General features: G+C 35.0%; 1 protein-coding gene across 8 annotated transcripts in view; it reads left to right on the forward strand.

The window, feature by feature from the left end:
• Positions 1-24,105, forward strand: part of NF1 (neurofibromin 1) — a 276,874-nt gene that overhangs the window by 98,734 nt on the left and 154,035 nt on the right. For 5 of the 8 annotated variants that reach the window (XR_012374424.1, XM_073879379.1, XM_073879374.1 and 2 more), the window contains exons 12-18: positions 242-271; positions 3,361-3,492; positions 11,089-11,223; positions 15,106-15,219; positions 19,891-19,970; positions 21,710-21,833; positions 23,132-23,293. Coding sequence is in view for 7 of the 8 variants with exons in the window: in XM_073879379.1 (XP_073735480.1) it covers positions 242-271; positions 3,361-3,492; positions 11,089-11,223; positions 15,106-15,219; positions 19,891-19,970; positions 21,710-21,833; positions 23,132-23,293 (777 nt within the window). In the remaining variant the exon portion in view is untranslated. The remainder of the gene's footprint in view (positions 1-241; positions 272-3,360; positions 3,493-11,088; positions 11,224-15,105; positions 15,220-19,890; positions 19,971-21,709; positions 21,834-23,131; positions 23,294-24,105) is intronic. The other 3 variants (XM_073879376.1, XM_025851205.2, XM_073879375.1) reach the window with 2 other exon arrangements.

Genomic DNA, 24,105 nt, shown 5'->3' on the forward strand with positions numbered 1-24,105 from the left:
GGCCATTTTAAGAAAAAAAAAAAGATGATTTCCCCCCTCAGGTTTATGTGTAATTCAGAATTAAAATATTACTATTTTTCTCCTTTACTTATAATACTAAAAGCATTCCATTTATTACAGTGGATGGTTTTACATAAATGCTTAAAACTTGTATTAAATAAACCCAAGTATATACTTTTTTGATACTTTGTGGCTAGTTACTTTAATTGTGAAATATTTTTGTCTACAATTGAATATATAGAGCACTTTCAAGCATGGACTTGGCACTGCTGTAAGTGGCTGAGCTGCTGCTCCTTTGTGGATTTAAAGCATGCCTGGAGTGGTACTTCATGCATGCCTCAGTGTATATGGTGAAGTGGTTGTGCATCCTTCTGTACTCCAATGAGTACTGCATGTGTGAAGGTGGAGTGTGTTTGTACCAGAGGTCACGTCAATAAGTGTATTTTTATAAAGAAAAACCTATATTGGCTAAGTTTTAAAATGCTCAGCATCAGTAACCTTTATGCTTGACAAAAAGCATAAATTTGAGTCTGTAAAGTATCTTTTAAAGCTATACTTTGGATGATGATACTTTATCATATTATAGAACGTTTGATAAATTGTTTCTTGTTAGGATTGGTTTTTTTCTTTCCTATGGTTTGAGGCTAATAGATACTGAATCTGAAGTACTTTCTGACTGAAAGGACTATTCATAAAGTAACTATGCAGATTTATGGAATTGACCATTACAGAGTTTCACTGAAGACAGTTATGGAAATACTTTGTCTTGAAATCCCATGAAGTTTTTCTTAGATATTTGGGCTCCTAAACTTAAATTTATTCTTAGTGTAAGATTTCCTTTTTATTGATTCTTGGTTCAATACACCTCATAAGTTCTTTTCTTCCATGGTTCTTTAGCCAAATTCACAGATTTTGTTTCTTACTGTCACATTGTCAAATGAAAGTTTTAGTGATATGTTTTTGAGGGTTAGTTAGAATTGATAGTGTTTGCAGTTTTGTTTTCTTTCTGGGAAACATATTCATACTCAGTTCATAAGTACAGTGTTTAGATCTAAAATATTCTGTTTCTTCCTAAGAAATCTGAAAATCTGTCGACTATTTGAATTTTATTATATTGTAGACTTTTGTCAGCTTTGAAAATGGTACTCATAGTACTGTCACTTTTTTTTATTATGGCATACTATAAGAGATGAATTATAGTTATAAGATCTGTGTTACGTACTTAATCTTTATTGGGTTCCTTTAGGTTAAATTAGGTATGTTGTTAAAATTGGGAAATTAAAGAAATAGTAATACACCTCTGTGACCCATATCTTAGCAGTCAGCGGAACATGCTGCAGCTGTACAGTACTCGGTGTGCTGGTGTTTCCCTTATGGCAGTTGTAGTTCCCTTACAGATAGCTCACATGCCGAGAATGACATGATCTCTTCTTCCTGAGAGTGTGGACCAGTTCTCTCCAAGGCCTTGAAAATTTATTTAAGTAATCTCCTGAAGAATTGCCATAGTTTGCTCATACTATGTACTTGTAAAAGTATTGCCATTTGTTTGGCAATAAACTTAGTGTTTTCGAGGAGGAAAAAAAGGAATGTCTACTTTAGTTGACTAGTTTCAGAAGAGACACGTTTAGTAACTGCTTAAAACACTGTAATTTTTGCCAACTACATCATGCCTAGTTTTTAGTGCATATTTTATTTGAAAGTGTATCTTTAACTTTTACATTAAAATGAATAAATTTTTATATTATGAAAAATGGCAGTTATGACAATCACTAAATCTTAAGTTAAAGTCATATTATTTTATAGGATGCATCTCGTATGGTGATATGATTTCAATAACTATTGATAGAGCATAATAGTTTGGATAGGATGTTATATGGGATGTATCTCTCTTTATTTGTTTCTGACAAGATATTATGGGGTCAGGAGAATGAGTAGGACCCCTATCTCAATGCATTTTGTGATCATTCAGCCTTTGTTATTTTAAGCTGATTAACACAAGCTGTATACATTTGTAAGTATATGGAAATCAAGCTGTGTTGATTGCTTGGGCAAGTCAAGTGACTAAATTGACCAAAGTTTAAAGAGTCCATTCTATAACCAAACTAAAATTTGATAATTTGTTAGGAATTAGCTTAAATAAAGAGTTGGGGGAATAGCAGAAACAACTCTATTATCCAAAGAGAATTTATTTCTTCCCTCGCAGCTTTTGGGGGCCCTTCCTATAAATAGAGTTCAGTATTGAAATTGTGTATTTTAAGTTGATTGTATCATTTACTATCCAGTAGAGTTTGTAATCTAATTTTAGGTTAAGGTAATATAACTTGATGCTACCTAGAATATTCTGAGAATTATGGGTGAAGAAATGAGAAGTTGAGAATTTAGCTTCATTTTGGATGAGAAGGAACCTGAGAATAGGGTGTGATGCTCTTAGGTCCTCTTCCTGTGCGAGTTCAGTCATTCTTTCCGGTGCTTCCTATGGAGCCGGGAGTGTAGTAAGCTGGTAGCCTATGTCTGAAGTCGTCCCATGCCTTGTATAATCTCCATATGGAGTGACAATTCATCCATTTTTGTATTAACTGGTAGACTTTATAGCTTTAGTGATTTTCATAACATAGTGATTAATTTTAAAGTTAAATTAGGCACTATTCAAATAAAATAGGCACTAGAAACTAGAACCAAAGCTAAACAGGTAAAACTGAAATAGACAAATATTTACATAAAATTATTACCTTTAAATCTATTTAGCTATGATCATTTTGTCTTTGTGGTGATCATTAGTCTTTTTGTGTATTGTACCATCATTGCATATCAATTTAAGGTTATAGGTTTACTAATAGTTTTATTTCATTTACTAATTTTGTGTTGTACTTATCATTGTTGTTTGTAGGCATATAAGTGATGGTTTGCCACATGTTCCTTCAACATTGTGTTGAACCACTAATCTTTTTTAAAGCTTTGATAGTAGCGTTCTTACGTGGGAAAATATATACTATCTATATATGCATATGTTTCTGAAACGTATAAAATGTTAAACTTAAAAAAAGAAGATTGGCTACAGAATTAGCTCTCTAAAGACTGTTTTTCAGATTCATTAGCTTATCAGTTAGAAAAGACAGTCTCATGCTCATGCACATGGAGTGGCAATTTGTCTCATGTTCATTATTATATTTTACAATAAATGTATGGGTTAGTGTTTGAATTAAAGATATTATTTGAAGACTTTGGAAATCATGGTGTGTGTTTGCATGGTCTAGAAAGTTTTTCACAGAAGGATAAAACATAAGGCTACAGTGTTAACCAGAGTGTATAACTCATGCAAATTTGTACTTTTCCTCCCTTATGGTCTCTGTTTTTCTACAGTCTGCATTGGATTGGTGGCCTAAGATTGATGCTGTATACTGTCACTCAGTTGAGCTTCGAAACATGTTTGGTGAAACCCTTCATAAAGCAGTGCAGGGCTGTGGAGCACACCCAGCAATACGGATGGCACCGGTAAGATTCATCATAAACTTGAATCCCACCTTCTCCCTATTGCATTTTCATTGTCTCTATCCTATTCCTGCTTTTTTGATTATTTTAGAAAATCAAATGAGCCCCTTCTTTTCTGTAAGTGTGGTATGTTGTATACTGCAGTATTATTGAAATGCTAGTCAGTGGTGTTTGTTTTTCACTATTTCAGTGGGTTGAACTTAATTTTCTTAGAGAAATTTTCTCACAAAATGCTGTTAAAATCTTAAATTTACTTCCTTCCTTTCCTTTCTTTCTTTCCTTCTTTCCTCTTTTACTTTGTTTTTCCTGTAACTTTTCCTAATAAATCAAAATATTCTGGTTTATTCCTCATCTTTGGGGATCAGTAAGGGAAGCCTGACTCCTGGGTTAGAGTGAATGTTTCTACTAATGCACGCTTTTTGCCCATTGGATGTTGAACATTGCATATAGGAAATTAGAAATAAAATTAAACATTTTTATTTAAAATAAAAGTATTTCATGTTTCAGCAAATGTGCTTTGTGTGTTTAAAAATGATAGGCACTTTGATATTGAAGTTTGTGTTTAAACTTAGTAAAAGGAGTGTTTTTAAATTAGGTATCTAACATAAATATTCTTAAATGGAATTTTAAAACTCATGGAACCAATTTAAACAGACAATTACAGATTGTACAAGTCATTTCTTGGTATTTATGTATAGCAAGAGTATTACACATGGCAACTCTTGACATTGATTGGTGGTGCTTTGTCTTCTGCTTATTTTCTATTTTTATTGGCTGCTGTCGCTCACATGATCAGATGCCAACCAGTCACTGTTTTGCATGGCAGTGGGCTTCTGTGGCTGTAAGTATGACCCATTGTAACTACCTCAGAAAAGTCCTTGGTTTCTTTGACTTTTCTGTGTGTAGTTACTGTTATAGTCACATCATGTCATTTCAGATGAAAATGTAGCATGTTTTTACCTATTGGTTTTATCTAGTAAATTAGCCACTTCACACTTATAATTTAAACAGCTTCCTCCGTGGCATGTTTCTCTTTTCCCAAGTTCCCTTACTCAATAAAATATTTTGGTTTAATACAGTTATTGTTCACTCTTATGCAGTCATCAGTAATTGTTTCTGAGGATTATTTATCTCAGACGTTCAAGTAGAGAAGTTTGCTATACCATATATTTTGGGGTTATTTAGTCTAAAAAATTAGAGCCAAAGAACATGGCAATTATGTTTTATTAAGTAAAATAAATAAAATGCGAAGTTATTTTTAGTTGACTTTTTGTGATACCAAGTACTTAATTTTTTAGAAAATTGAAAATTTCACTCTAAGTTAATTGGAGATAAATTTTAAATGGTAGTTACTTAAGTGTCATTTAACTAGACATTTAAAAAGTTGTTTTGGAAAATGACTTAAAATGTTTAAAAATTACTCATTCTAAATATCTTCTAGGAAATTAGAACTTTGACTTTTTATTTTGTTTTCTACTTCTTGCAGAAATTAATGGCCTCCAATAATAGAAATTGTTAGAAAGTTAATACTCACTTGCACTTTATTTTCAATATCCAGTTTACCAGCCACCTGCAATTTAATTTTCTGTGCATGAGAACTGAAAGAAAATGAAACTAAATTATTCTTTTGAATAAAGACAAAATTTGATTGGCATTCTGAAAATATTCCCTACATTTAGAAGTTATTTTACTTCTTAGCTCTACTTATTAACTGATTCTAGGAGCAACATATTGTATTACTGGAAGTTATTTCATAACAGTCATAACTAGACTTCTTTTGGTCCAAGGACACCTATGATAAGAATTTAGTTTTTATTTCCTATTATTCTCTGAAAGTTTCAGTATATATTTGGTTTGTAAAATCATTCTTAAGCTGTTTATTTATTTATATATGTATGAAATTTTTGTTATGTATGGATGTATAGGTATATATACATATATATATAATTGTACATAGTGGCTGAAGGAGAGCTTTTTGGCTGATCTTATCAGAAAAAATAATTAACAGATTTAACATGAAATAATTTTTTAGAATAATAAAATTTTATAATTTAGATGATCCTTAAGGTGAATCTTACCCCTCTTAAACCTGGTGAGTGAATAGTCAGACAAAAAATGTGGAAATATTGAGCTCTTCCACAAGCTGCCAGGCATAGTGTTAACACCAGGGAAGCATGACAAACTAAACAGACAAAGCACTTTCTCTCACAGAGATGCCAGTCTTGGAGCTTTTGCTTGAAAACTTCTAATAAATAGCTCACTATAGGTGGCCATCAAGTCTGGAAACACAGAAATTCATAATACATGGTTTAAATATGTGACATCAGGGTTTCTCAACCTTGGCACTGTTGATATTTTGGAATGTTGTAGGGGACTATTTTATATGTTATAGGATGCTTCGCAGCATTTCTAGCCTGTGCCCACTACGTGCCAGTAGTACCAGTCCTGCTAGTCCAAAAATGTCTCCAGATGTTTCCAGATTCCCCTGGGAGACAATTGCCCCCAATTGAGAACTGCTGTATTACGTGACAATTTCAGTGTGTTGTCCTCCTTTGCATTGCCTCAGATGATTCGTGTCTCTGATAAACCTGAGCCTTTGTCTGCTGCAGAAGTAGCAGTCATGGAGTTCAGTCTGTAAGAAGGCTTTATAAACCACCCTGTATTTTGGAGGTGGATGTATTTCTTGTAGGAAAGAGCAGTTTGAAGGTTTTTTTTTTTTTTTTTTAACCAAGATGGACTCCTCTCCCTATCACTCCCATTCATCATTGATCCTCTTTTTTTCTGAAGCTCCAAAGAATATTTCTGATTCTTCCATTAAGACAGCACTACAGATATTTCAATAAAGTTACCCTGTACTCCTAAGGTTTCTTTTTATTTTTATATGATTTAGCATTGGGAGGGATTTTATTACTTTAGCTTTCTTTAAAAGCTTGTGGGGTATGTGTGTGTGTACTGTTTGATCTGCACAAATAATGTTTAGTGAGTGACAAATAGTCACATGATTAGTGAATAGTTGACATTCATTTCAGTGTCTGTCCAGTTCTTCAGCTGTCTTCCCTCACTTGTGCATTAGCTTGATCAAAGCAGGAGCTCTTTCTGGCTTGGCAGACATTGGGTTCCTGGCCCCTAGAATAGTATCTGGCATGTAGTAGGCATTTAGTACATATTAGTTGAATGAGTGAATGAATTTCTTTCTTGATTTGCTTCTCTTTTGGAAAGAATTCAACTTAACGCCTTTTCTTCAATTAAAATGACATATTAAGATAGGATTTTCATGTTCCAGATATGATATAAGTGAAGAATGCCATTAACCTGCTGTGCCTGCTGTGCATGTTTCTACTAATATAGTTTAAGATTGCATAATAATGCAATAATAATAATCTTGGATTGAGCTCTTCGGCATTTAAACTTTTTAGTCTTTCCATATGAACATTGAGCCATAGCTTCTCCATTTTATACTTTTACAGTATTTTTAAAAGTTTGAAATACTTTTTTTAGCACTAATCCTTACTGTTTTAAAACTAAGGTAGCTGATTAATAATCGATGTATGCATTTTCACAAATATGTGTAATTTATGCACATTTTGCTTCTTAAGGAGATCCTGGCTCAGCAAATGCTCTTACATGCCTGTAATTTAGTCATAGTCTTAATAAGTTAACAAATGGTTTAAGCCCTTAATAGGCAGCTAATATTCTGATTAATGAATTTATTCCTGGGCATGATGGCTTCTCTCCTTTGGCCAAAGAGCATGTACCAGCTTGGAGTCTTACTAATATCTGTAGTATGGAAGGCCAATCAGTAAATTAATGAATGGATTATTTTTCTTACATTTCTAGTTAAGAAATATATTTCTTCTTTAGCATGTTGTTCCTGATTTTATATAACCCCCTAATGGTCATTAATTAAAAGATATTTGAGCTAAAAACTTTCTTTAACCCTTTCAAGTCTTTACTCCATATTAGGCAGCAGTGCTGGAATAAAATTTATATGCTGATACCTGAGATTAAGAGATGACATAATTGAGGGCGCCTGGGTGGCTCAGTCGGTTGGGCAACTGCCTTTGGCTCAGGTCATGATCCTGGAGTCCTGGGATCACACTCGCATCGGGCTCCCTGCTCAGTGGGGAGTCTGCTTCTCCCTCTGACCCTCCCCGCTTCTCATGCTCTCTCTCTCTCTCAAATAAATAAATAAAATCTTTAAAAAAAAAAAGATGACGTAATTGAACTATTAACTTTTTGAAAATGATTACTGAATAAGAGATAACTATTATATCTGTTAATTGTTCTCTGATCTGTGTTCCTGTGCAATGGCTGCATCAGGGAAGAGCAGTTATGCTAAGTTACAACTTAGTAAATACATTTGTTTAGTGAAAGTTGATCACTTTGATCTAAGGTGTTACCATGACTTAGAATGAAAAAAGAATAGCGGGGCGCCTGAGTGGCTCAGTCATTAAGCGTCTGCCTTCCGCTCAGGTCATGATGGGATCAAGCCCCACTTCAGGCTCCCTGCTCTGCGGGAAGCCTGCTTCTCCCTCTCCCACTCCACCTGCTTGTGTTCCCTCTCTCGTTGTGTCTCTCTCTGTCAAATAAATAAATAAAATCTTTAAAAAATAAAATAAAATTTAATGGGAGCAAACAGTAAAAGTGGATTTTATTAAGTACATTTGGTAAGATATTTACAACAGGATTTTAAATATAAAAGCAAACAGTATTTGTAAGTTTTGTGTTTCTTTTCTATAGTGACATTCTTAAGCATTAATGTGTATGTTAGATAGCTGGTTTCCCCTTTGAGGACTAAAACCCTTCAGCGTTCTTGGGCATACTAACATATGCGTCTTACACTTAAGCATTGAGAATTGTGGCTATGTGTAAAGCTATGCATCTCCACTTTTTGCCTTTGAAAGACAGCCCATTTACTTGGACATTTTTATTATGGGTGCATAGATGCTGGATAGCCTTTATCTGTGTATATACAGTTTCTCCAAAGAAGCCATATAGATGCCCAACAGGCACATGCTTAACATCACTAAACATCAAGGAAGTACAAATCAAAACCACAGTGATATATCACCTCGCACTAGTCAGAATGATTAGAACAAAGACAAGAAATAACAGGTGTTGGCAGGATGTGGAGAAAAGGGAACCCTCGCGCATTGTTGGTCAGAATGTAAATTGGTGCAGACACTACGGAAAACAGTATGGAGGTTTTTCAAAAAATTAAAAATAAGGGGCGCCTGGGTGGCTCAGTCGTTAAGTGTCTGCCTTCGGCTCAGGTCATGATCCCAGGAATCGGGCTCCCTGCTTGCGGGAACCCTGCTTCTCCCTCTCCACTCCCCCTGCTTGTGTTCCTGCTCTCTCTCTCTCTCTCTCTCTCTCTCTCTCTCTCTCTCTGTCAAATAAATAAAGTCTTTAAAAAAAAATTAAAAATAGAGATACTATACAATCCAACATCTCTACTCCTAGGTATTTATCTGAAGAAAACAAGAACACTAATTTGAAAAGACATGCACCCCTATGTTCATTGCAGCATTATTTACAATAGCAAGATATGGAGGCAACCTAAGTCCATCAGTAGATGAATGGATAAGATGTGGGGAGGGGTGCCTGGGTGGCTCAGTCGTTAAGCGTCTGCCTTCGGCTCAGGTGATGATTCCTGGGGTCCTGGGATTGATTCCCGCATTGGGCTCCCTGCTCCGTGGGGAGCCTGGTTCTCCCTCCCCCACTCCCCCTGCTTGTGTTCCCTCTCTCGCTGTTTCTGTCAAATGAATAAATAAAATCTTAAAAAAAAAAAAAGATGTGGGGAAATCGGAGGGAGAGCTGAACCATGAGAGACTATGGACTTGAGAAACAAACTCTGAGGGTTTTAGAGGGGAAGAGGGTGGGGGGCTGGGTTAGCCTGGTGATGTGTATTAAGGAGGGCACGTACTGCATGGAGCACTGGGTGTTATACGAAAACAATGAATCATGGATCACTACATCAAAAACTAATGATATATGGTGACTAATATAATAAAATTAAAAAAGAAAAGATGTGGTTTATATACACATTGGAATATTACTCAGCCATAAAAAAGAATGAAATCTTGTCCTTTGCAACAATATGGGTGGACCGTGGGGGTATTATGCTAAGTGAAATAAGTCAGAGAAGAAAAATACCATATGATTTCACTTACGCGTGGAATCTAAAAAACAAAACAGAAACAGAACAAACTGACGGTTGCCAGAAGGGAGGGCAGTTGGGGGGTGGGGGATCAACGAAAGGTGAAGGGGATTAAGAGGTACTTTCTTTCAGTTATAAAATAAGACTTGGGGGCGTAATGCACAGCATAGGGAATATAATCAATAATGTTGTAACCACTTTGTGTGGTGACAGATGGTAACTAGACTTTTTGTGGTGACCATTTTGGAATGTATTTAAGTATTAAGTCACTATGTTGTACACCTAAAACTAAAAACATTAATAAATAAAGGCATATGTGTCAGAACTTGATATTTTTATGCCCTTTTAAAGGAAAAGGGAAAATGATTTATAACAATAGAAAGAGGTGGTTTTGTGTCCAGAAGGTAATTGTTGGATTTTTGGTTGAATAACATTCATAATTATGGTATCAGCACAGCATCTACCATAGTTATCTTTGTAATTGAAGCACACTTTTCATGACTTACCTTTGTCAGAGTTCTTTCTCTGCTTTACTAATGTTCTTCAGGCAAAATACATGCATTCTATAACTTGAGAGAGGTTGGAATGCCATTGAAGGAAAAAGGACAACTTACAATTAGGCTATTAAATTACAAAGATTGCCAATATAGCATATTTCATCAAGTCTAAGAAACACTTTTTAGTTTTTAACATCTCTGAAATTGGGACTATATCTTATCTGGTGTCTTAAGAGTTGATGGTGGTTTTTCATTTCTTGTGGTACATTAATGATGCATCTTACTTTAGTAAGATGTAGATTCGGGGCATCTGGGTGGCTCAGTTGGTTAAGGGACTGCCTTCAGCTCAGGTCATGATCCTGGAGTCTCAGGATCAAGTCCCACATCGGGCTCCCTGCTCAGTGGGGAGTCTGCTTCTCCCTCTGACCCTCCCCTCTCTCGTGCTCGCTCTCTCTCATTCTCTCTCTTAAATAAATAAAATCTTTAAAAAATAAAATTAATGTAGATTCTATGAAATATTTGTGTCAGATAAATGTTGGTTAAATGAATAGGTCAGTGTATGTATTTGTGAGAGCTATAGACTAAATATTTTATCCCTAATGTTTTCCACATTTTGGAAAATTGTTCTTTTACTTAGGAGTCAACTTGATATTAAAGTGTTTAGTGTTTTTAATAAATTGTCACAAACTTTATTAGATATATATATATATAAGAATAATATAAATGTTGCAGAAATCATTTTTATTTGTTTTTTAAGCTTAATAATATTCTTATACTTACTTTTGGATGCTTGTATTCATACCACACATATGGTGGTATAAAATGGCTGTTTTTTCAAAGCTTTTTTATGATGGATTTATTTTTAAAAGTTAGATAGCTATTGTCTTGAATTTGATGTCTGATTTTTACAAGATGATGACATGTTTTTGTTTTTATTTTTAGAGTCTTACATTTAAAGAAAAAGTAACAAGCCTTAAATTTAAAGAAAAACCTACAGACCTGGAGACAAGAAGCTATAAGTATCTTCTCTTGTCCATGGTGAAACTAATTCATGCAGATCCAAAGCTCTTGCTTTGTGTAAGTATTTTTTATGAAAGGCCTTGAAATTACTACACTAACTTAATTTGGTTTAAGTAAAATGCCAAGACCTTGGAGATGATTATTAGCTAAAGAACATTCCTCATCCTTTCTGATGATGCTTGAAACCTAAGACATCTTTAAAAAAAACTAACTTATGGAGAAATTACATTTCTCTAATACTACTATAGATTTCTTAACCTTTCTTCTTAATTTTCCCTGTCATTAAACTAACATATTTTTGTGAGCTCTTTTTTCTTTGCCTTGTTACCAGGTTTATATAGTTAGACATTATCCTGGGGTGGGGGTGGAGGTAATGAAGCAAACATAAATCCAAGTCCTTTGTCTTGTTCACAGTTGGTTTTTAAATCTCCAGTTGGGCTTGCCAGACCACTTAGCTTTTTTATTTCCCTTTCTTCTGTCATCAACCTATTACCACTGGCTTTGCCTGCAAATACTATATTGGAAGGAGAAGGGGGTCCAGATGGGTGTGGTTAGCACTTAATTATTGTCATAACTCTGCCTTTGCAGCTTTCGATGGTATTTGATTCCTGAGGGCAACACTGTGGTACACAAAGTAGTTAGGAACTACCAGATGTGAATGAGTGCTAGTTATATGAAGTGATTAAAAGCATGGGCTCTGGAGACAAACCAGCGATGTGATTTGGGTGACTTAACCTCTCTTGTGTCTTCCTTTTCTCAAAATGATGATAACAGTTCATGTCTCAGAGAGATTGTTAAGAAGCTTGAGATAGTACACTCATGATTTTAGGAACAATCAGTAAATGCATAATAAGCACCAAATAAATGTCACCTATTATTACTAGTAATAAAAGACAGTTGACATTAATATTAATAATACCCCAAATATGACAGTTTTGTATTGTGAAGGTCATAGGATAATCTTTTTAACCTTTGTTGAAGTTGCTGCAGTCCCTGGAGAGCAGCGCTCAGAAAAATTTCTTACTGCTTTGTTTAGCAATAGGTTTTATAAGTGCTGATAAGGTGCTTTCAAATTACTATATATAGGGGTTCGTTACTGATGTCCATATTTTCAAGAGTTCTGTGACCCCCTTGAATTTTAAAAATGTACATGAGTACTTTTTCTGCAGAGAAACAAAAGGGAAGAGAGAGAGACACAGAATTCCTAAAGGGATTAGTAATGCCACAGGATGGCCTGTGATATTTTGAATTCTTTAAAGAAGCCCATCCAAATTTGGGAGTTTCATAGAATAAGTCATTAGAATCTGGCATGGAAAATTCCATAAAGTCTTATCAGTGAGACTATGAAAGTAATCAAATCCCCTTTCTCCTCACATCTTTGTTTGTAGCACAAGTTATTTTCGGTGGGATTTCATCATGCATTTGATGGAATATAATTCACTTCGCTCTGCAGTGCTATACGTCAGGGTAAAGAATGCACCAGAGCCACTGGTGCCTTCAGTGTTAAGTATTTCATTAGTCAAAGAACAAGAATTTAAACAAAACTTGCTGTTTTCCAAGGTTGAAATTTAGCCAGAAGTCATTTAATATTGAAATTATTTTCTTTGCTGCCATCTAGTGGTGAAGCAACTTTTCTCAGCGTAACCAAAGGTAGGTTAAAATAGTGATTCACTGTAAATACTTAATTATAGGGACGCCTGGGTGGCTCAGTCGGTTAAGAGTCTGCCTTCGGCTCAGGTCATGATCCCGAGTTCCTGGGATCAAGTCTCACTTTGGGCTCCCCGCTTGGGGAAGCTTGCTCCTCCCTCTCCCTCTTCCTCTGCCTGCCACCCCCACTACTTGTGCACTCTCTCTCTCTGACAAATAAATATAAAATCTTTAAAAATAAATAATTATTTCCTATTTACATGAAGAATTCTAAATTGTAGTAAATAGGAGAAATGTAGGAATAACTATTAAATGATGTCAGTCATGGTATTTTTAAGGTCACACGATTTTATTGTCTGCCGTCCCTCCCATCTCTGCCCTAGTGCATACTGCTCTCATTCCGTCAGCCCTCCTCAAGGCCTAGCTTGTACCCTCATCTACCTTCCTGTAAACATTTCTTTGCACTGAAGTTAGAGTTATGGTGATGTCTTTAAAAAGCAAATCTTACCATGTCTCTTGCCCAGCTTAGAACCTTTTAGTTGAAATTGCTCTTGGAATAAAGACCAAACTTCAAATAGACCTATAGGGGCATGCAGAGTCTGACTCCCACCTACTACTGCTGCCACACTTAGCGCCCTATTTTTCTCTTTCTCTTTTACTGTAGTGGTGCTCAGTGTTCATTCCATATTACTTATCCCCTTCCTTCATACCTTCTCTTGCTGTTTCTTCGGCTTGTGATATGCTTCCCTTTCCTCTTTCTATGCATAATTCCGGCTCATTCAGACCTGCTCTCACTACCTGGAGGGAGTCTCCCTGACTGTGCTCTAGTAAGGTGCTCCTGGCAGCACGTACCTTGCAGTTCTTCTCTCATTTGCAGTTTTACAGTCGTTGGTCTGCTGATTTTATTGGTCTGTCTTTCCCACCAGACCACATGTTCCAGGCGGGTAGGAAACACATCTTTTTAACTTGCCGTGACTTTGGTATCCAATAAATGTTATTATGTGTGAATGAATCTAAAATTTCATAAAGTAGGCTAATAGTTTTGAATTGCAGATATTTTGGGATGAAGGTTTACCTTAATCATAATGGGAAAGAATCCACAGTTAGCCAAGTAAAATAGGGGCACAAGTTGCATTGGTCTCACTTAAGTGAACCATATAGGGGCGCCTGGGTGTCTTGGTGGGTTGAGCGTCTGACTCTTGATTTCGGCTCAGGTGATGATCTTGGGGTCATAAGATGGAGCCCTGGCCAGCTTCAGGCTCCATGCTCAGCAGGGATTCTCTCTCTCCTTCCCCCTCTGCTCTCCACCCCCCCCACTGTCTCTCTAAAATAAGTAAATCTTAAAAAAAAAAAAAAAAAGAACCATATATTCTTGAAGTGTAAATAGATGCTTCCAAGCTACAGGAAGCATTTTAGTCTCTTTAGGTAGACATTTGCATTTATATACGCCGCTGATTTGCTTTGCTTAGTACACAATGTTTTTCCACAATGAAAATGTACAGGCATCTGGAGGGGTGGATTCCAGCCTTGGATGGATTGGGGAAGATGCTTTATACTAGACGAGAGGGCTGCACAGGGTGATCATGCTGTGCATGTTCTTTGCCTTTGATCAGTTCCAAACCAGAGGTATATTATTTAGCCAGTGTAGTGTTAGTGAAAAAAAATTTTACCTACTCCTTATATTGATAAAATTTCTTAATTAAGAAATTAATTAATTCCTAGCTTTTGTTTTCTTTTCATTAGGATTTCCTCTGGACATCATTCACATGAAGGAACACTATAGATGTAGATTAAGTGAATCCTTAACAAAAGCAGTTCTGACTTTTTTTTTTTAAGATTTTATTTATTTATTTGACAGAGAGATAGCGTGGGAGCACAGGTAGGCAGAGGGGCAGGCAGAGGGAGAAGCAGGCTCTCCGCTGAGCAGGGAGCCCGATGCGGGGCTCGATCCCAGCGGCCCTGGGATCATGACCTGAGCTGAAGGCAGATGCTTAACCGACTGAGCCACTCAGGTGCCCCCAGTTTTGACTTTTAAAAAAATTCCACAATTATTGTATTTTATTGAGCTATGGTTCACATACCATAAAATTCACCATTTTAAAATGTACTATTCACTGGTCTTTAGTATATTCACAAGATGGTGCAGCATCACCACTAATTCTAGAATATTTTCATCACCCTAAAAAGAAGCCTTGTGTACCCATTAGCAGGCATTCTCCCTTCTCTTTTCTCTCTACCTCCTGTCAAGTGGTAGATACAGTTTTTTAATTGAACTTGCTTTTTTCTCTGCAGAATCCAAGAAAACAGGGGCCTGAAACCCAAGGCAGTACAGCGGAGTTAATAACAGGGCTCGTTCAGCTGGTCCCTCAGTCACACATGCCAGAGATTGCTCAGGAAGCAATGGAGGTGAGGGGAGATGAATTCTAGGCTCTTGAAGGAAAGGTTGTAACTATGCACATTCTTCATGTTTCTTTCATGTGTGGTTTCTATGAGTGATAAGATGTCATTGATGCACATTTGTCAGAGATGGCATTTCTAGAAATGGTATGTTTGTATCTGTATGCTGTTTTATGAATTCTGTGGAGAAAGGGGTTTACTTGCTTTATATCTCCTGTAGCAGAAACATTATGCAAATTCTGATACTTAATACAAAACCTCAAAATGTTCTGATTGCAGTTGAGTTTTTGGAGTTTTTAGATTGGGATCTAATTCACATATCATAAAGTTTACTCTTTTAAAGTGTACAGTTCAGGGTTTTTCAGTATATTCACAAGGTTGTGCAGCCATCATCACTGTCTAATCCTGAAACATTTTGTCACCTCAAAATGAAATCCTGCCTTTCTCCATTCCTTGTCACCTCAGCCACTGGCAACCACTAATCTATTTTCTGTCTTTATAGATTGGTTTATTCTAGCTATTTCATATAAATGGAATCATAAAATATGTGGCTTTTTTGTTTCTGGCTTCTTTAACATAATGTTTTCAAGGTTCATCCATATTTGTAGCATGTAACAATACTTCATTGGTTTTTATTGCCAAATAATATTCCAGTGCATGCATAATATGACATTTTGTTTATTCATCTGTTGATAGACATTTAGTATTGTTTCTGTTTTTTGGCTATTATGACTAATACTGCTATGAAAATTTGTATAAAAGTTTTTGTGTGGATATATCTCTTAGGTATGTATACCTACCAGTGGAATTGGTGGGCCGTATGGTTAACTGCTTAACTTTTTAAATGACCAAACTGTTTTCCAAAGTGACTGTATCCTTTTCTCTTCCCAGCAGCAGTGTATGTGGGTTCTATATCTCCATTCTTGTCAACACTTGTTGTTGTCTGTCTGTTGGATTATAGCCACCCTAGTGGGTGTGAATACAGTGACTTAAAAAAATTTTTTTATATTGATTGCTAAATAGCGTTTTATGAAGCTTTATAAATATACTGTTATAAAATTTAAATCAATTTTATTGAGGTATAATTTACATATAATGAAATCATAGAAGATTTAGAATATTTCTAGTCACCCTGGGAAGTTCTCTTGCGTCTTGTGCCCCCAGTCCTTGTCCCAAATACCACTGGTCTGATTTCTGTCATAGATTAGTTTGGCCAGTTCTGGAAGTTCATATGAATGAAATCTTAGACTATGTATTTCTTTTCATCTGGCCTCTTTCACTCACAAGTTTTTGAGCTTTGTCCATGATATTACATGTGTTAGTTCCTTTTTTTGTTGATAAGTATTCTGTTTGATGATTAAAGCACAGTTCATTCACCTGTTAGTGGCCAGATAGGTGAACATATCCATCATTGTTGAAAGTTGTCTCGTGCCCCCTTGTACTCCCTCCCTTCCTCTCCTCTTACTGCCCTGTCCGCTCCCCTCCTTCCCCTGCAACCACTGATCTTTCTGTTATTGCAGGCTAACCTGCCTTTTATATAAGTGGAATTATAAAGTATACTTTTTTTGTCTGTCGTCTTTAACTCTGCATACTTACCATTAATTCGTCTATGTTACCGCATGTATATTGCTGTATAGTGTTCCATTTTGTGGCCATAGCACAATTTGTTTATTTATTTGTTGAAGGATTTTTGTGTTGTTTCTAGTTTTTGGCTATTACCAATGAAACTAGGAACATGTATGTACAAATTTGTACAATGTCTACACATAGGCTTTCATTTCTCTTGGCTGAATACCAAAGAGTGCAAAAATCTTACAATGTGGTCTTTATGAGAGACACAGCTTAAATATAAAGACACTGAAGGGTTGATATTTCAAGGATAGGAAATGCCACACAAACATGAACTCAAGAAAGCTGGAGTAATAATACACAAATACAGAGTTTAAAGCAGGAAACATCACTGGAGATAAAGTGGGACATCTCATTATTACAAAATAAAACTCTGACCTTAAAAACAAAGCTTCAAAATAAATAAAAATATATGAAGTAAAAGTAGAGATAGACAGTCCAGTTTTAGTGGCATACTTGAGCATACTTTTCTTAAGTCTGGTAGAATAAACAAGCCCCCCCCGCCAAAAGTAAGGATAGAAGATTTGAACAACGTCAGATATGAACTATTTGACATACATAGAACATTGCACTCAGTAAATACTTTCTTTTCAAGTGCGCATGGAATATTCAATATATCCTGAGCATTAAGTATCAACAAATTCTAAAGGATTGAAATCATTCAGAATTTTTTTGCGACAACAGTGTAAGCTAGAAATCAGTAATAAAAAGGTTTATGAAATATCAAATGATTACGTTATTTTTTCATTCACACTCTGCTAGTAGGAATGTAAATTAGTACAGCCACTGTTAAAAATTGTTTTTGCGATATCTGCAAAGTAAACGAATGACCTAGCAATTGTATGTTTACCAAAAGATACATATGAAAAAATATTAATAGCAGTATAATTTGTAATAGCACTCATCCCCCCCACCCCAAAAGACTGGAAACATCTCAAGTGTATCACCAGTAATAGATAAATAATTTTGGTTATATTCATTCCATTGATTACAACAGTGAAAAAAGAATGAGCTACTACTGCTAAATGCAGAGCGTCGATGAGTCAGTATCACAAGCATAATGTTCAGTGAGAACAGCCAAACACAAAAGAGAACATATGGTATGATTTCCTTTATATAAATAACAAACAAGCAGTAATAATCTATGGTGGTAGAAGTCAGTTCAGTGGCTTCCTTTGTCAAGCACTAATGATTAACGGGTATATGAAAAGGGCTTCTAGGCACTGACAGTGTTGCTCTGGGTAATGGTTACACGGAGTTACGTACATTTGTAAAAATTCTTTGAGGTATATACTTAAAAGATATGGTACTTTATTGTTTGTATTGTATGTTTCATTTTACCAAAAATGTTGTAGCATTGTTTTACTCATTGCTTTTATTTGTGTACACTGCTCTTGGACCTATAAATTGGCATACTCCTTGCATTCTTTTTGGAAGACTGTTTGACAGTATTTGGCAGAAGTTGAGCAAATATCCATTTTTTTGTCCAAATAATTCCATTCCTGTATTTTTTTTTCCTGTGAATACAATTCAAAAGGGAAAGGTACACACTCATATATATATAATATGCTTATTGCTCTGACTTATAGTGAGAGAATATTAGAGAACTTAAAATATTCACTAGTAAGAGAACAGGTTAATATTCAATGACAGAATGATATTTCAACTTGGTGAATTATTAAACATCCATTAAAATATGCAGATCACATGGCAGTATGGAAAAATGTTTATGAAATGTCAAATGAGTATACTGTGTTTACAGCTTTGTTAAAATATATGTGGAAAATAAAATGGAAGGGAACATACCAAGAAAAGCAATCATATTAAGGCAGGGAAAAGGCTAACACATTGTCTTTCATTACGTTAAAGTGTTTCTTCAAACATAAATTATAGAGAATTTGCCCCTTAAGGTGTTAGTAAATTGTACTGCTTTTACACAATGGTGACAATTGAATATAAATTTGTGTTGGTTTCTCCTTGGTATGAGAGCTATAAACTATATAATTTTTGAAGATTCTCACAATGAATTGAAGTTTTCATTATCTAAAAGTAATTACAATAGTTTGAAATAAGATAATATAGGTCTGGTCTTTATATTATAAGTTTTAGAATTATAAAATGGTCTAAGGTTAGGCATTTATATATCTTTTCCTAATGTAAGGCAGATTATCAATGCAAATATTATCAGTTTAAGCATTTGATTTACTTTTAAGAGAAGAAATCAGTTCTCATTATTTGTTCCAAATAATTATTGGAGTTTTAATAAAAGGCTTTAAAGAGGAGTAAAGAATCACCAAATATAGTGACCAAGGATTGAGAAGACTATGCACAGCTAGCTCAGTGGTGTCCTTTTGGGGGGAAGCACTGTGGAATTGGAGTTAGGATAGGGCAGGTTTCAAGGAAGAGTCTAGTTTTAACTCTTTATACTTCGATGGTTTTAATTTATTTAATAATAGTGTTTTTGTATGTTAGTTGTATATTTTAAGTAAATTATTTAATTCCTGTTAATGTTCTGTAAACCAAATTCCAATTTCAACTCTTTTGTCAATTGGAATATTTTAGAATGAATAATCTATGAAGTGCGAACCTGTTTTGCTCCTCTCTCTCTCTTGTCTTTGGAAATAATTGATCTTTTCTGTTCCAAAAGAATTTGTGGTGAGCAAGATAACTTCTACTTTGTCTTTTGGCTTTGAAGTAAAATATTGTTGTGTGTATTAATTTTGGTGAGCTCTCCTTACTTAGGGATTAATTTTTTGTTCCATTGAGTTCTTTGACACTTACTGAAATTAGTTTGTGTCTTAAAGCAATTTTACATGTATACATTGCTCCTCTGAATTCATCAGTCATTTAACTGTATCCCTGTATGCCATTTAAAGTAGGAATGGTAGGAATTAAAATGATTTGATTCTACATTTATTATTCCCTAGAGATTTGGGTTCTTCAGACTTCTTTTCTCTTTTGCTTTATACTGTGTGTTAGGACTGCAATTAATTAACTCGGTTTACAAAAAAACTTTTGAATAACTCTTCTCTCTCTTTTTTTGAAATTCAGGCTCTGCTGGTTCTTCATCAGTTAGATAGCATTGATTTGTGGAATCCTGATGCTCCTGTAGAAACATTCTGGGAAATTAGGTATATGTACTTTTATTTTTTAATTCAATTTAAAATTTTATTTTGTATTCTTTTTGTTTACATATTAACTCTGTAGTACTTAGTTTATTATAAAACTTTATTTACAGAGGTTTTATGATTTTATATTTTATTTGATTTGAAATTATTAATTAGATTACTTCTTGTTTTAACTGTAAGAATTGCTGTCACGGCAATTTAGAAAGTAAATTTTAAAACATTGTGCTAAATTTTATTACCCAACCATGAGTACTGTTACTTGATGTATTCTCTTCTGTTTCAGATTTCTATGTAGTTACAACTGTGTTTTAAATTGTTTGTTACAATTATAAGCTTAGAGTGTTAAAATTTTGTAATGTTAATAGTTTGTTTTTAAAACTATGGTCTTTCATTAATTTCCCATGAAACCAGTGATTTTGATAGGTGAATTAATAGTAAACATCTGCCTTAGAAGGTAAAAATATATATAGAATTTTATAATTTATTTCCTGCTTATGTAAATTCTTATCTTTTAAAGAGCACAAAGACAACATATTGAGAAAAATGGCAATGTGTAAGCCTCAGGTTTTGTCATTATCTCCTCATAGAAGTGGCTGCACTAAGTCACCTGGCAGCTGAGTTAAATCCTACACAGTGTTCTTTGATAGTAATATAATATGAATTACATATGTAATTTAAAATTTTCTGGTTGCCACATTACAGAGAATAAACAGGTAATATTAATTTTAATAATATTTTTAAACCCAGTACATATATCTAGAAATTATTTCAATATGTAATCAATATAAAAGTTATTGAGATATTTAACATTCTTTTTTTAATCAAGTCTTCAAAATTTGGTTGTGTTTTACACTTTGAGCACATCTCAGTTTGGGCAAGCCACATTTCATATGCTCAGTAGCCACATGTGGCTGGCTAGTGGCTACCGTGTTGGACAGTGTGGCTGTAGAGTAGGGATCAACAAATTTTTTTTCTAAAAGGTCGGATAGTAAATATTGTAGGGTTGGTGGGCCAGATAGTCTCTGTCAGAACTATTCAGTTCCACTGTTGGAGCATGAAAGCAGCCAGAGATGGTATGTAAATGAATGGTATAGCCATGTTCCACTAACACTTTATTTACAAAAGCAAATAAGGCCTGGATTTGGCCTACAGGCAGTTGTTTGCAGATCCCTGCTCTAGAGCACTTGGTTTCCAGACAGTCTTTGCTGTGCATGTTGTCTGTCATTTCTTCTTGAGTCTTTGCAAAAATGGGATGCGTGGGTGAAACAATTGGGAGTTTGGGGGGTTAGAGGATTTAGAATTATTTGCTTTTTTTTTTTTTTTTCAATTTTTTTTTATTATGTTATGTAAGTCACCATACAGTACATCGTTAGTTTTTGAGGTAGTGTTCCATGATTCATTGTTTGTGTATAATACCCAGTGCTCCATGCAATACGTGCCCTCCTTAATACCCATCACCGGGCTAACCCATCCCCCTACCCCCCTCCCCTCTAAAACCCTCATTTTGTTTTCTAGTGTCCATAGTCTTTTTTTCTTTTCTTCTTTTTTTTTAATGTAGTCTGTAGACTCATTCCCTTTGATTTTCATGCTGTTAACATTTTGATAACCATTTCTCTAAAACAAATCTTAGCTTCTCTAAACTTGTATCCCTTATGAGAGAATGTCATTCTTAGGTACTGATTAACTCTCTGTGAGGTTATTTATTGACGATACTGATAACAATGAACTTTATGTTATTGCAGCTCTCAAATGCTTTTTTACATCTGCAAGAAATTAACTAGCCATCAAATGCTTAGTAGCACAGAAATTCTCAAATGGTTGCGGGAAATTTTGATCTGCAGGAATAAATTTCTTCTTAAAAATAAGGTAAGCAAAATGACATCTTTAAAATGGAAGAATATTTGGGGGTAATGGGAATAGATTAAGAAAATGTATATTAGCCAAATTAAGTCCTACTTTAGTTCTTCCTGCTTACAAAGTCTTCAAGGGAAATATATGTGCCAGAGGATGATGGCTGAGAAGCCATCATGGCTGAACATTTTAAAAATTATTCTGAGCCTTTGTCCTTAAAGCTGCAGTCTAGAACTGATAAGTTCTAGTTGAGTTAAGCAGGACTCTGTGGAGTCTAGGTCTAGGAGGAGTTGGGCTGCTATAACCAAATTAGGTTGAGAAACATAATTCCATCTTAAGTTTGTGCATAAGGCTTGAATTTTATGGCTTAGGCTAGTCCAGAGAACGTTATCTATGAAGAAACTGAAGGGAAGAGGTTGGGGGTGTTTAATCTAAGTTTATTTATATTCCTGCCATAACAGTTTCACCTCTTCGAATATCTGAGTATTTTTCCCTAGGGTTGAGTGAAAAGTTTTGATTCCTAACTGTTAAAACATGGGGACAGGGTTTTAGGGGGCTAGAGAAGAGCTGTAGTCAATTAAAATTTTTTTCTGTTCTGTCAGAATTTTAGGAGTACTTGATCCAATGAATTTTTATCCATTTCTAGAATCATAGCTACCAAAAAATCTTAAATGTATTAAATTCATGCTTTTCAGTGTACCATGTGGCTTGTTAAATATTTTGTTTACAAATGGGCTAATGGTGAGTTGGCATCTGGGTAGACTTGTCTGTGGTATAATTCTCCAGAGTATAAGCATTAGTAATCTAGTAATCAATCTGTAGTAGTCTGGTCAGTAAAGTTATCCTTTCAACATACTTGGCATACAAACCAGTGTTAATTACTGGTCCAGAGGAACTTAATCTCAAAAGAGTCAACTTCCAATTATCCTAACATGGTACAGGATAAAATCTTCTGGGAGAAAATCTTTCTCATTTATAATCAACTGAGAAGTACATTATATTTTTCATATGGTAGATTTATGTTGTTGATGTTTTACTTCTGTCCCTGTTAGAAATAGAAATGTTAATTTTGCATTTCTAGAATCTGTTGTTCCTGATGCTTTGAAGGGTGAAAAGCTAAGAGGAGTTTCAAAGACATTGAACAAACATTATTTGTACTACTGGGTTTCTAGTGCATATTCTTCAAGTTAAGGGGTGGGAGTTGGGATGAGAGGTTTTCCAGGATAGTCTCAAACAGGAAGACAACTCGTATTATGTATTTATTTTTCTTGGTTTTCAGTGCTTCAGAAGGCTTACTTATTTTTTCTTTTTAGCAGGCAGATAGAAGTTCCTGTCACTTTCTCTTCCTTTATGGGGTAGGATGTGATGTTTCTTCAAGTGGAACTACCGGTCAGATGTCCATGAATCATGAAGAATTACTACCTTCTTGTACTCCTGGAGCCTCTCTTCGGAAGGGAAAAGGAAACTCATCCATGGTAAACAGCTTCTTTTGTAGTTTTCCTGTGTCATTGTCATCTGTGCTGTATATTTTTTCCTGAATGAACTTTGGTAAGTTTCAACTAGATAATATAGCGTGGTAAAGAACTGCTTAGATTCTGGTTCCATTACTGCTCTTTGTGGAACCTCAGGCAAATTCCTAACATCTCTGTGACCCAGTTCATCAACTTTAAAACAGAGATAATAACAATTTATGCCCCAGAATTATTGTGAGGATTAAATGAGATCATGTGTAAATAGCACTTGATTATTTTGACACTTACAAGCTCTGGTAGCTATAATTATTATAAACCTCTACTGCATAAAGGAAGACCATTCATATCCCAGAAGTTTAAATGTTGTACCAACTACTAAAAATACAAATTTACTGGGAGATAAAGCATTTTGCTTGATGTTATAGATAAGCGTTTATATTTCTTATTTGTGTGCATAATTCTTTCTAAAAATCACAGTAAAGGTCAATCAGAGAAAGACAATTATCATATGATCTCACTGATACATAGAATTTAAGAAACAAAACAGAGGATCATAGGGGAAGAGAGGAAAAAATAAAACAAGATGAAACCAGAGGGGGAGACAAACCATAAGAGCATCTTAATCATAGGAAACAACCAGAGGGTTGCTGGAGGCAAGGAGGGTGGGAGGGATAGGGTAACTGAGTGATGGCCAGTAAGAGGACATGTGATGTAATGAGCACTGGGTATTATATAAGACTGATGAATCACAGACCTGTACCTCTGAAACCAATAATATGTTATATGTTAATTAAAATAAAATAAATAAAAATAAA

Source organism: Callorhinus ursinus, unplaced genomic scaffold (genome assembly GCF_003265705.2).
Source record: "Callorhinus ursinus isolate GAN/ISIS: 27379988/994484 unplaced genomic scaffold, GSC_fseal_2.0 scaffold34, whole genome shotgun sequence".
Lineage (NCBI taxonomy): Eukaryota > Metazoa > Chordata > Mammalia > Carnivora > Otariidae > Callorhinus > Callorhinus ursinus.